The 13,477-nt window shown below is 37.3% G+C and overlaps 1 protein-coding gene across 1 annotated transcript in view; it reads right to left on the bottom strand.

The window, feature by feature from the left end:
- Positions 1-8,690: 8,690 nt before the first annotated feature.
- The window catches only part of pfkpa (phosphofructokinase, platelet a), a 30,871-nt gene continuing 26,084 nt past the window's right edge, over positions 8,691-13,477 (bottom strand). Inside the window, 4 exon segments of the mRNA XM_016484877.1 lie at positions 8,691-9,269; positions 9,360-9,465; positions 10,677-10,682; positions 11,010-11,109. Of these exon segments, the coding sequence (XP_016340363.1) occupies positions 9,113-9,269; positions 9,360-9,465; positions 10,677-10,682; positions 11,010-11,109 (369 nt within the window). The 3' untranslated portion in view covers positions 8,691-9,112.

The following is a 13,477-nucleotide window of genomic DNA, read 5'->3' as shown; positions in this document are numbered from 1 at the left end:
CATTTCTGGGCAAACCAACCCTTAGATCATCCCCACATTCTGTCACAACCCTGTTGTCGTCGTCGTACGCTCCAGCTGTGAAGCTTCCCGTAAGTCCCACACTCACCAGAGCTGAGACCCAGCATAAAAGCAACGTGTGCGATTGGTTCCACACACACATTCCCTCTAACTACATCTGCATAATTACATTCCGCAGCAGGGAAGTCTATCTGGAGCCATATTGTTTGGAGACCAGTCAAATCCCCTCTCAGGCAGATAACCCAAAGGCTAACCACAGCTGATTCCAGAAAGGCGTTTTTTTTTGCCTTTTTGCCTCAGAGTTATAATTGGAAATCCAGTTTACCATCTTTTTATCGATGGCGAGACTATGAGCCTAACTGCTACCTTGATTGGGGTGGGTCAATAACAGTTCGGCTTGGATGTGGCGGGTCGCTCGTAGGCGACCCCTCGGTTCTTATCAAGTAAAGCGGTTTTTGATTAGTGGTAATGGGGATTGGTAATGGCCTTTGGCTGTTACATGGACGGTCATGCTTCAAGTCATGGTGCACAGTGGGAGTTGTTTGTTGTTGCGAATGCACACGCATAATTGCTTTTCTCAAGGGCACATAAGCCATGCGTCGCTCTCCTATATTGTGTGTGTGCCAAGAAACTCATAAAGCCATTCGCAGTGTTTTGCAGCCAAGTTATTCGAGTAATGCTTTAATGTTTTGCGCTCACATGCACCTGGGTGGTACAAACAAGGCCGATTAAACTGCATACGCTTTCTTTTCACCCGCCACACTGAATTCATATCGAGCTTCACCCTTGCATGCTAATGCATGCTTAATATTATTCTTATGAACTGCCAGTGACTTCATACGTTAGCCAGCACTCTGTCAAATTAATATCAATTCCATTAATGGCGCTGTCCATTTTCTCACTCTCTCCCTTTCGCCGCTCAAAGTTTCTCTCCCCAGCGCGCTCGCAGAGGGCCGTCGCTGCCGTTCTGCACAGATGAAAGACAGAGAGAAGAGAATTAACGGGTCATTTATCAAGAATGGGACCCAAAAGTGCGGATGAAACTCTGACGATGAAAATCTGTCCTGAGAAATGTCACTGAGATATTAGGTTTAATATATCAAATCATGGGTCTTCCCAACAGTGCTGAGCCAACACAGTTCACCGCCTCACGCTGTTCGTAAACACCGCGGCACGCCATCGGCTTCATCATATTCAGGAAACGGTCAGCGTGCGAGAAACGCAAAAGGTGTCGTGATTGATGTCTGGTTTTGCATGCTGTCATCTGTCCTACAATACAATTTGAGAATCTAAGCAAACTATCAGTTCACTATCTGCCACATGAGGGATGAGCTCTTTTTTAACGCTGCGTCTCTGTAGTCGTGATCGATGTTTCGCTTTAGAAACCAATGTGGCGAACAGCAGCTGTGATTGTTGAGAAGACAATGCTAGTTTTGATGAATGCTGCTCAGCTGCATTCTGCACAACCTCACAGTTCATGCTGGATTTGAAATCTAAATTGATCAACAAGGTGTGAGAGAGTTGAGGCTGGAATACTCTACGTTTTTCTTTTTTTCTCAGATTTTTGCATGGATTTATAGTCTGGAGTGGCTTGATGATAGATGTCGAAAGTCAGAGCCAGTCTGCAAATCTGACAGTTGACAGATTTTGTAGAAAATCGTGTAGTGTATGATGGGCAAAGACTCCCAATTTATTTTTATTTATTTATTTTTTTAAGCTTCAGACTATAGCTATGTTTCTGTCACCCTGTTTTTATGCGCAGTTTGAAGTGTCAAGAATCAAGTGATGGGAATGCCAAATTTCGAAAGAAAAAAAGAATCCCTTAATTCACAAAAAAAGTTTTTACTCTCGCTTGAGGTGGTTTTTGACTTTAATGCGAATAATTGGAGATGGAAACGCATTTGCCGAACAAATTCCTCCATGCGCCTCAAAAAAGTCATGTGACTTTGTGCAATGGGACGGGATAACTTGACTAACCCGTGGACCGATCTTGTTGCACAGCATCTGAAATGTTGTTAGCAAAGTCTGTCTTCAAAGTATTTCGGTATAATTGTCAAACAGCAATGACCGCATTTATTGTGTTTCGTCTGCTTGCTCTAAGGCACAAGTAATTTATTACATATGAAAATGATTATATTCAGTGGCTTCTCCTACATTTCTTAGTGATATTTAGTGGCAGTTTATCAGGAAGTGACCATTTTGTTCTCTTTGACTCGTTGGATGGAAACAGTGCTTTATTCGCAAGTGTTTTATGCAATATTCCAATTTTGCACATGAGTTAACTTCACAACTTTGCATTGAACCATAGCGTATGATTCCATCCAGTTGGACGATATCAAACATGTTTGATATTTTGAGCCATTTTTAGTAGAGGTCGACCGATAGTGGATTTTGCCGATACCGATAGTTAGGTTGGACCACACTGGCCGATACCGATTAATTAACAGATTGTTTTAAAATTGATACTGAACAAAAACTTAAATAGTGCTTTATTAACAAAAACAGTACTGAACCATACCATTTTTACCATAGTAAAAAAAAATAATAATAATAATAGTAATAGTAAATGTTGAAAGTCAGTGATTTCAACCACTAGAGGCCGCTCTCGCACTGTATAATGACAGCAGACCCTTCTCAGCTGCTCCAGCAATGGACGCAACCTGGAAAACTATCGGCATGGATTTTTGCCGATAACGATAGTTCCAGCAATCAACTATCGGTGCCGATTAATCGGCAAAACCGATACATCGGTCGACCTCTAATTTTTAGAACACATTGTAGTCATTAAGTAGGTGCATGTTTCTGTGCGAGTTTGTTGTGTTCAGAACGACCTGAATGTCTGATAGTGTGTGTGTGATCCAGTAGTTTACCATATGATGCCCAGTTTTTCAAGTCCGCAAGTGTGTGATGTAAAATCTATTAAGATTTCAAAATTTGTGTAGTGTATTCCAGCCTTTAGTCACCACTTACCCAACTGTGCCCAAGGGGTCAAAGTTTGTCTGGCTAGCATGGTACAGTTTGTCCTTGTTGCTAGATGCTATATCATTACTCAGACAAAATAATTGGTGGACATTTAAATTTAGACTTTTGCTTCAAAAATTGCCAAGTGGTACAGAACGCACTCTCTAAAAAGCTCATGCCTGTCTAAAATAGACCAGTAATTACATGTTTACATCTACCTCTACATTATTAATTATTATTATTATTAATTGCAAAAATCATTCCTCAGTCTGGAAATGATACTATTGAGGGTGAATCCAAATAATGTGTACACATTTACATACATTTATGTTTTGCATTTGCAAGTCACTTTGGATAACTTTGCATAACACCATCTACTGAATTAATAAGTATATTCATTTTCCAACATGCTTTTAGGGTAACTCGTAACTATTTTACATGTTGATTTGTGGCTAATTTGTATGATGCAATTCATATGTTTTCACAGGACCTGCTTACTCACCACTAGGGGTGGAACGGTTCGCGGAAAAAAATCGAACCGTACGGTTCGTGGTTCAACTTAAATCTGACAACGCGTCTGTAATATGGTTTTCTATAAATAACACATAAAATAAACTCATTTAAGCTTTGCCAGTTTATACATTTAAGAGCCACAGGATGCGATCTTGCGCATGCAGTGAGATGATTTGTGCATGCGCTCATCCGAAGCGCGCAAACCCGTGCCTCAGAACGCGCACAAATATTAAGCTTGCTCTGAAGTATTGTGTTTAAATTGACAAATTCACACAAAAATGATGTCAAAATGCCCGTCTTGGTAAGTATCCTATAGCAGACATAGCCGGCTGAACGTACTGTATCAGTGCACTGGATCAGTGCATTCTCTTAAAGTGACAGCACTTTCTTAATATTAATCAAACAACAACAACAAGGAAATCACTCACTGCTCTTGATTGAATAGATTTTGTAACTTTAATAAAGATTAATCTTTAATTTATACAGTCAAATATGCAATGCTGTTTTACATTTCATTACTTTATTCAATTTCTGTACCTGAAAACTAATGTTAGACCTACCTAAAAAAAACTGAAAATCACTGTTTATTTGATTTGTATCTTTACTCTATTGTATTTATTTGTGCTGTTGCTTGTAGTTAGATAGATTATTCTTATTTTCTTTATTTTTATTTCACAGTATATTTTTTGCCTAAACATAGCACATACCGAACCGTACCAAAACCGTGAGAAATATCATTAAAGGAGGAGGGCCAGGAGGGCATGGGTTCATGTTGGGAGTTTATGAATTTATGACTGTTAAGTGCCCTGTTCGGAGTTCAAAAACAAATTACGGCTATTATTCCAAATTAGAAAACCATTATAATACGTTTTATATTTGTTATGCAATTACCTTTCAAAGAAATCTTGCTTCTATCGTGTTCCTGCTAATCTTGCTTAGAAAAATAGCAAAACATTTAATTTTGACCAATAAAAATTATACCATGGCACATACAAATCTAAACTACTGACTGCCCTGGGCCAGCAAAAAAAAATAAAAATCTATAAGTTGAGCCCAGCTGATGAATATGAAAAAGCATTGTTCCTTTTCTTCTCTGTTTAAGCAAGTGCTGGAGAGCAGATCAGTAATAAGGCTCTTGATACCATCTCCAATAACAGACGAGAAAGCAGTGAAGCGTACGGCCCTTAATCAATGAAACATCCAGCGTCAGATACTGTACAGCGTACAGTACAGTAGAGATTTGTTCAATCTGCCTGCAAGAAAGCTTCAAAAAGTCCCACGTTCATCATTCACATTTTATCGAGCTGCAAAAGCTGGAACATTACGCCAGTTTATTTTTTCATGGATTTATTCCTTCATAAATATTCATCCTCCACATGTCACGCACACACACACTCATGATTTATCTGAAAGAGAAATATTGCTTTTCTAATATTACACACCGAGATTTATTGTTTCACATTACCATTGTTATCGCAGTGGCTTTCAAGTAATCTATTTTTACCACTCTGGGCGTTCACTGTTTACTGCACAGGAATATCATTCGGGATCATACTTCTTTCTCCAGAAATCCATATAAGTGTGGAATCAAAGGCAGAAATCTGCAGCACAAAGCATTCACGGTGCCTGAATTAAGCGTCTCTTTAATGGAAGTGCTCTATTTTCCAGAGCACTAGAATGATCCAGGCCTGGAGTTTAATTGGAGCGCTGTGTTTCAGAGGAGTGATGTATGAAATGAAGTTCAAGTCGGGCAAGTCCACGCGTCTGGGCTTGATATGGAGCCTCAAACGAGCCGTCCATCCATTGTGCTCAATCAGTCCGATCAGATCAGATTCTGATTTAAGACGGAAGGAAATAACAAGGGAGAAATGAAATGGTAATTACTATTGATTACCTATGTGCATATGACCCCACAGGCCTTGCTTTGCATATTTAAATCAACTTAAATAATTGGATTTGCCCGTTTTTTGTATGTGTAAGCCAGTGTGTGTGTGCGGCTATGAAATACGTCCAAGAATAAAAAAGTGACTGACAAACGATGCAGCCTGACCCTTGTGATGCATTCGTTTAAGCGTGAACTGGTTTTATTTGTGAAGTTTGCTGCATTGGTCGTTGCTCTGCACTTGATTTTGCTTCAGCAAATAGGAGGTTGTGATTCTGAATTGTCTGGGGAATCATTTATTATGTGATACTTATTTACAAACAATACTGCATATATTTATGCTGTGAGTACACAGGCGGTATAATGAAAATCAGGAGGCAAGAAGCAGTTGTGGTGTGTGTGTGTGTGTGTGACAGACGCATGGCTGACCATGCTGCAGAACACGTGCTCAAAGCTTTAGTGTGAAGATGCACTGCTGCCCCCTACTGGATCAGCAGCCAATCACATCACTGTAGCACGCAATACAGACTTTATAAAACATTTGACTAAATCTGAGTTTTGCATATAAGTGATTGTGTTTAGATAATAGTTTCAAAATAAATACTGAATGCAGAAAAAATTGAATTCTTTTACGAATGAAACTTAGGTGGTGGTCACTTTCATTGAACCGATTCATTCATGGCTGCATCTGAAATCACATACTTCCCTAATATATAGTAAGTGAATAAAAACCGTATGTGGAAAGAGCAGTATGTCCAGATTTACAGTATTCCCAAAACGTAAAGTACCCAGATTGCTTACTACTGGTGAGTTGTGAAGTGCATATCTGAAGGACACTTTTCTCACGCTTTGTTGAAGTTCTGTCGAGCAGAATGATCTGTGACAGTAATGGAGAAGCTAAAGCCAATGGTTTTGTCCATTATACTGCACTTAAGGCTGCTGAGAGACAGTTAGGAAGATGGTGTGCTGCTAAATGACTGTCTAGTGTCTATATATGAGGCCAAATGAGGAAAACACACAAAGCAAAATGCCAATCCTGTCCCATCAAAAAAAAAAAAAAAAGGATTAGTCATCATGGCAAAACTTGCCTCACAACTTGGGCCATGAGGAGCTGCGCGCTCTATTTTCTGTGTTCAGATGTGTCTACAGTGTAAATGATGAAGAACAGCCAGAGCATGGATTATAGTTTTGTATCAAATTCCTCGCTTGATGCCAGTAATGAATGGCTATATTGTCAGTAACCAGCCATTTAAAGGTCACTTTCTTCCAGAGTGTGGAACAAAAAAAAAAAAAAGGGAAACCCAGACATGTCACTTCCTGTCAGAAAAGAACAAGACCAGGCCGAGCCCAGTGAGAGCAGCTCTGATGCACCAGCTCCAACATGCCACTTACTGTCAGAGAGCAGGATGAAACTAACACTGGACAGACAGGGAAATATCTCTTTCTTAGTGGAAAAACAATAACAACACGCTTATCCCATCCCTGTTGCGAAGAAAATAATAATAAAATAACCTGATGCAAAACCCCCAACCCCTTAAAAATAATAATAGTAATAATATAAAACAACAAAAAATGAATTTGTGTGTGCAGCAATTTAAAACTATTCACTTATCTTTCTAATATTCCTTAGTCTTCTAAATGTTTAAAAAGTTATAATTGTAAAGTGATTCGGCAGGTTCAGAGTGTGTATGTGTTTTAATTTGAAAATGATTTATTGCATAATTAATTATTATTATTCAAAATTATTCAATAATAACTTGTAAGTTATTTATTTAAAATTATTATTTATGTGAATGATGAATATATAATAATTATATTTTACAGCTGATGGGACATATTTCACAGAAAGTTGCATGCATACGTCATTCACAAAAAAATCTATATTTTCAATACTGAAATAAAACGAATGCTATTAATAAATGACTTTATTATTATTATTATTATTATAGTTATATATCATTATTATATTATAAAGTCCCTTTTGCCACAAGCACTTGTTGATTTCTCGTCTTGCTGTGAGCCTCCATCCATCCATCCATCCATCAATCAATCAGGTTTGTACCAAAATATTGGCATTTTCAAATACCGTGGTATTTTTATACTGCAATATTCATTACATGGTACTTCAAAGAATACGAGTACCATGGCACAAGTCAAATAACCAGGGTGATGTGTATAATCAGACAGTAGACAGAGATTTCCACACATGTGATCGTGGTCTTTATTGGTCAGGCAAATGTTAACACTTGATGACGCAATACATTCAAACATCAATCGGTGCTCTAGCAATGTGGACTTCACACCGGAACGAGGAATTTTTACTTCTTTCCGAGAACTTCAGAGAGAGAGAGAGAGAAATGTGCTTTGAAGCGGAACACTATTGCAAGGTGACGAGGTGACAGCGGGGCGACAGGAGCAAAGGACATAAAACAGCAAAACGAAACGCCACTGCTTCTCACACTCTCCTACGATTAACATTGATTTCTGTGGGTGACATTTTTCAAACAAAGTGTTGACAGAACAATTTGCTGAGGCCCAGAGATCAAAAGTGTCGAGGACAGCACTCGCAGGACAGACGGCCCGTCTAAAGCGTGACCTTTGAACAGCGCCACTGTTTGGATGCGTTTAAATGGCAGCCATGGCCTCAGACTCTTTGGGTCGGTTGAGGACCACATGTTCCAGCTGTCCAGAGTCTGACACATCGTAGCTGGTCTTGTACTTGGCCAGGATCTTCATGAGTGGACGTAACTTCAGCCACCACTGTTCCTTAGGGATTCTGTGACTGAACACACAAGAGAGAAGGTCTAATATCATTACAGATACAAAATATTTGATCCTGTTTGAGAATATAAGAACTGTGGTGTGTACTTACACAAAGTCGGTCTTGTCTTTGAGCTGAACCACAGGCTGGAAGACCATCGCACGCCGCCGCATGCCCAGCAAACAGGCCGAGTCTTCTGTGTTAGCAAACACTCTCCCTACACAACACACACAGATTCAACACACAATCACTAAAAATCCAATGGAAATACACAGATTAACAAAACAAAAAAATTACATTTATATAATTTAGTATATTAATAGTTAATATTTATAGTCTATTATAGTAATTATAGATATTATATAGGCATATTTACAATAGTGAACTGGATAAAATAAAATAATAATAAAAAAAAAAAAAAGTAAATCCACAATATACCGTGGTATTTTTATACTGCAATATTCATTACATGGTACTTCAAAGAATACGAGTACCATGGCACAAGTCAAATAACCAGGGTGATGTGTATAATCAGACAGTAGACAGAGATTTCCACACATGTGATCGTGGTCTTTATTGGTCAGGCAAATGTTAACACTTGATGACGCAATACATTCAAACATCAATCGGTGCTCTAGCAATGTGGACTTCACACCGGAACGAGGAATTTTTACTTCTTTCCGAGAACTTCAGAGAGAGAGAGAGAGAAATGTGCTTTGAAGCGGAACACTATTGCAAGGTGACGAGGTGACAGCGGGGCGACAGGAGCAAAGGACATAAAACAGCAAAACGAAACGCCACTGCTTCTCACACTCTCCTACGATTAACATTGATTTCTGTGGGTGACATTTTTCAAACAAAGTGTTGACAGAACAATTTGCTGAGGCCCAGAGATCAAAAGTGTCGAGGACAGCACTCGCAGGACAGACGGCCCGTCTAAAGCGTGACCTTTGAACAGCGCCACTGTTTGGATGCGTTTAAATGGCAGCCATGGCCTCAGACTCTTTGGGTCGGTTGAGGACCACATGTTCCAGCTGTCCAGAGTCTGACACATCGTAGCTGGTCTTGTACTTGGCCAGGATCTTCATGAGTGGACGTAACTTCAGCCACCACTGTTCCTTAGGGATTCTGTGACTGAACACACAAGAGAGAAGGTCTAATATCATTACAGATACAAAATATTTGATCCTGTTTGAGAATATAAGAACTGTGGTGTGTACTTACACAAAGTCGGTCTTGTCTTTGAGCTGAACCACAGGCTGGAAGACCATCGCACGCCGCCGCATGCCCAGCAAACAGGCCGAGTCTTCTGTGTTAGCAAACACTCTCCCTACACAACACACACAGATTCAACACACAATCACTAAAAATCCAATGGAAATACACAGATTAACAAAACAAAAAAATTACATTTATATAATTTAGTATATTAATAGTTAATATTTATAGTCTATTATAGTAATTATAGATATTATATAGGCATATTTACAATAGTGAACTGGATAAAATAAAATAATAATAAAAAAAAAAAAAGTAAATCCACAATAAAAATTACATTTAAAAAATAAATACATATAAAAAAATAATGGAAATCCACAGATTAAAAACAATAATATTCTAGTTATATAGCCTAGAATATTAATAGTTAGTATTTACAGTATATTATATTAATGATAGATAATATATAGGAATGTTTGGAATATTGGAGTGGCTAAAATAAAATAAAATCCACAGATTATATAAAAAAAATCCTAATTAAATGTATATAGCCTAGTATATTAATAGTTAGTATTTATACTATATTACAGTAATTATAGATACTATATAGGAATATTTACAATAGTAAACTGGCCTAAATAAAATATAGTGGAAATCCACAGATTAAAATAATAATAATATTTATATAGCTTAGTATATTAATAGTTAATAGTTAATATATGTAGTATATTGTGGTAATTATATATTGGAACAATTACAAGAGTGAACTGGCCTATTGAAATAAATAAATAAACACAATAAAATAAAATGGAAATATAGAAATATAGAGGAAATCCACAAAGAATATATATTAATAATCCATATTTATGTATTTACAATTACACAAGCTACACCACAGAAATGCACTAATAAATCATCTTTTAGTGAGGTCACCAAATCAGACTGAGTAAAATACAAATGTTTTACCTTCATCTTTATTCATCCACAGGCACAGCAAAAGGAATAAAAACACATAAAACTGAGCTGAAAAAATGCAGCGACTCTACGGTATTATTTCAAAATAAGTAAATCACGGATTATGTTGAGTACTGCAGTGTATGTGTGCAGTCATTATTACGCTTTAACAATATGACAAATACTGAGTGCCTCGTGTACAACAGCACAGGTCAAAAAGAAGGTCAAGTGGTGATTGAGTTCTATTGACAGCTTAAAAAATTTAGGCATCATGTCATTGACACATATATATATATATATATATATATATATATATATATATATATATTGAGGTCACCAAATCAGACTGATTAAAATACAAATTTTTACCTTCATCTTTATTCATCCACAGGCACAGCAAAAGTAATAAAAACACACACACACACACACACACACACCCACACACATAATACTGAGCTGAAACAATACAGCGACTCTACAATAATATTTCAAAATCAAGTAAATCAAGGTCAAGGATTATGTTGATTACTGAGGTGTATGTCTGCAGTTATGATTACGCTTTAACAATATTACAATTACTGAGTGCCTCGTGAACAACAGCACAGCTCAGTCAGAAGCTTGAGTGCTGAGTGAGTTCTAATGAGAGCTTTAGTAAAGTTTGTTTCATGACCACATGAAGCGCATGACTGTTGACTTTCATACCTTTTCTGTAGCTTTCATTCAGCTTCTTGGTGATCCACTGCATGGCCTTGGCAGCGATTTTGGTCCCAAAGTTACGGTCAAATGGAGAAGGAGCACCACCCTAGTGAAAGATAAATATATGGATAATAATTAATCCTTTAATATTTATTTATAATATATTTGCATTTATTTGTTATTTTATTAGTTAATATTGTTTAGGTATAATATTTCTATAATGTTAATATTATAAGTTAGGCTGCATAGAATCGTCACTACCTGCGTCATTGAACTTGCAACACGAGACACAACAGACCCACTAGATTTAAATCAGCGCAGCCAGCGAAAGATCGAACGCAACTGTTTTGAACGAGTGCACCTTTTTTTAACAGCCAAAAAATGGCTTCATGGTCTGTTGAGGAAGTACACACATTCCTCTCGTTGATAGCTGAGGAGCGGATCCAGCGAGAGCTTGATGGGGCGACGCGGAATGAAAACGTTTTTCAGGAGTCATGGCAATAGAGGCGGCGCAACTATAATGACATGTGAATAATCCCGCCCACTCTAACGCGGTACTAAACTGCAGTGGAAACACAAACCGAGCCGAGCCGTACCACGCAGGGGAAAAGCGCCAAAAGTTCACAATTTGTAATACGTGTAGGACCAAAGTAACTCGTGGTGGAAACACCACAGGGGCAAGTGAGAAGAATTTTACTTGTCCAACCGGATAAGAAGCCTGATTAAAATGTCAATAACAAAAATAACGATTACACATTACACGACCAAGATGTTTCCCTGAATATCAACACTATTGCAATGTGACACTGATTTTATACAATAGTGGTTAAATAAACAAGAAGTTAAAATTAAGGGCTTACATTTTAGACTGCTTTTGCTCAATTTTGCTGACGAAGATAGTTTCAATCAAAGCCACAGCAGAACTGTTGTGTCTCCCAGCAACACACAGCGGTGTTTCGTTACTGAATGAATCCACGTTTTTGAACGAATCGAGTGAGTCAATGATTCAGTGGCCCATTCACAAAGACAGTCACTTGCCTTGACCTGCTGGTGGTAGGGGTGTGTGCGATATATATCGTCAGCGATAATATCGTAATTGTTGTTTTAACGATGTGCAATTTGACGTTATCTAGTATATTGCAAAAACCAAACCTACAGAGTGCACACATACGTTACGTAATAAAGTCTCGTAGGTTAGACTAGTGCGTGTGTGATTTAGTGTGCATTCTTTCACTGCATGATTCAGTTTTTAAAAATGCTTAAATAATGATCACAAAATTCAAGATATGGGAGCAGAGAATGCATATATGCATATATTCATATAGTTAAACAATATCAGTGCTTTTTTTTTCTGCATGATTACAAATGTGATATTGATTTTATACAACAGTTCAATAAACAAGAATTTAATATTAAGAGACTTGTGTTTTAGACACCATATTGCCTGTTTTTGCTCTATTTGAGCAACATGATGGTGTTTTGGTCCAAATGAATCAACCGTTTAAAGGCTTCGGTTCAATTGCAATGACTCACTTATTAATGGTGACTTGCTGCCACCTACTGGCGGTTTTAATCAAAACATTATTTATGCATTTGTAACTGCAGGTTAAAGCATCCCATGTCCCCCCGAGCTGCATGAAACAGTGTGTAAATGCATCTAAATACCATTTTAGATGCAGCTTCTGTGTTTCCTCTGCACTGCAAAGATGAATTTTGTTGATACTGATTTCATTTGCCTGGTAACAGCCCAAATGTCTTATTATTCTAAATAACTGATTCCTTTAATTAAAAACAACTAGTTTGGTAAGTTTCCTCTGCATTGAAAAGATGAATTTTGTTGATACTGATTTCATTTGCCTGGTAACAGCCCAAATGTCTTATTATTCTAATTGACTGCTTAAATGTAAGAATTTGACTCAAAAGATGATACACACCTTTAGAAAAAATGTCTTCATAAAGGTAAAACTGCTCATAAAAGGTAACATTCAATTTAAACTTATTGGAAAATATTAATTTCTATCACTGCTGAGAACTCACCACCACACAGAATATGAAGAAAATCAAAAACTTTAAGAATCAGTCCACGGTAGTCCTTAAGATATCAGCACAACAATACACTCAGCAAAATATCATCTAATTATTGTTATCGATAAAATCCCAGAAAATATCGAGATATCTTTTTTTGTCAATATCGCACACCCCTCGCTGTTGGTTTGGTTTCATATTTAAAAGTATCATTGCATTTTGAAAAAGATGCAGCTTCTGTGTTTCCTGCAGTGGAAAGATGGAGTTTGTTGATACTGATTTAATTTGAAACTCTATAGTTTCTTATTATTCTAACTGAATTAATTGAAACAATGTAAGAATCTGATGTGATTCTTACATTGGTGTTTGTATATGCGGTCAGATTTTTGATTGGCAAAAATTGGTATCGGCAGGTGACACAGAGAAAAAAAAAAAAAAAAAAAAAAAAT

This window comes from Sinocyclocheilus anshuiensis, unplaced genomic scaffold (assembly GCF_001515605.1).
Source record: "Sinocyclocheilus anshuiensis isolate Anshui unplaced genomic scaffold, SAMN03320099.WGS_v1.1 scaffold870, whole genome shotgun sequence".
NCBI lineage: Eukaryota > Metazoa > Chordata > Actinopteri > Cypriniformes > Cyprinidae > Sinocyclocheilus > Sinocyclocheilus anshuiensis.
This window is presented reverse-complemented; position numbering and strand designations above follow the sequence as displayed.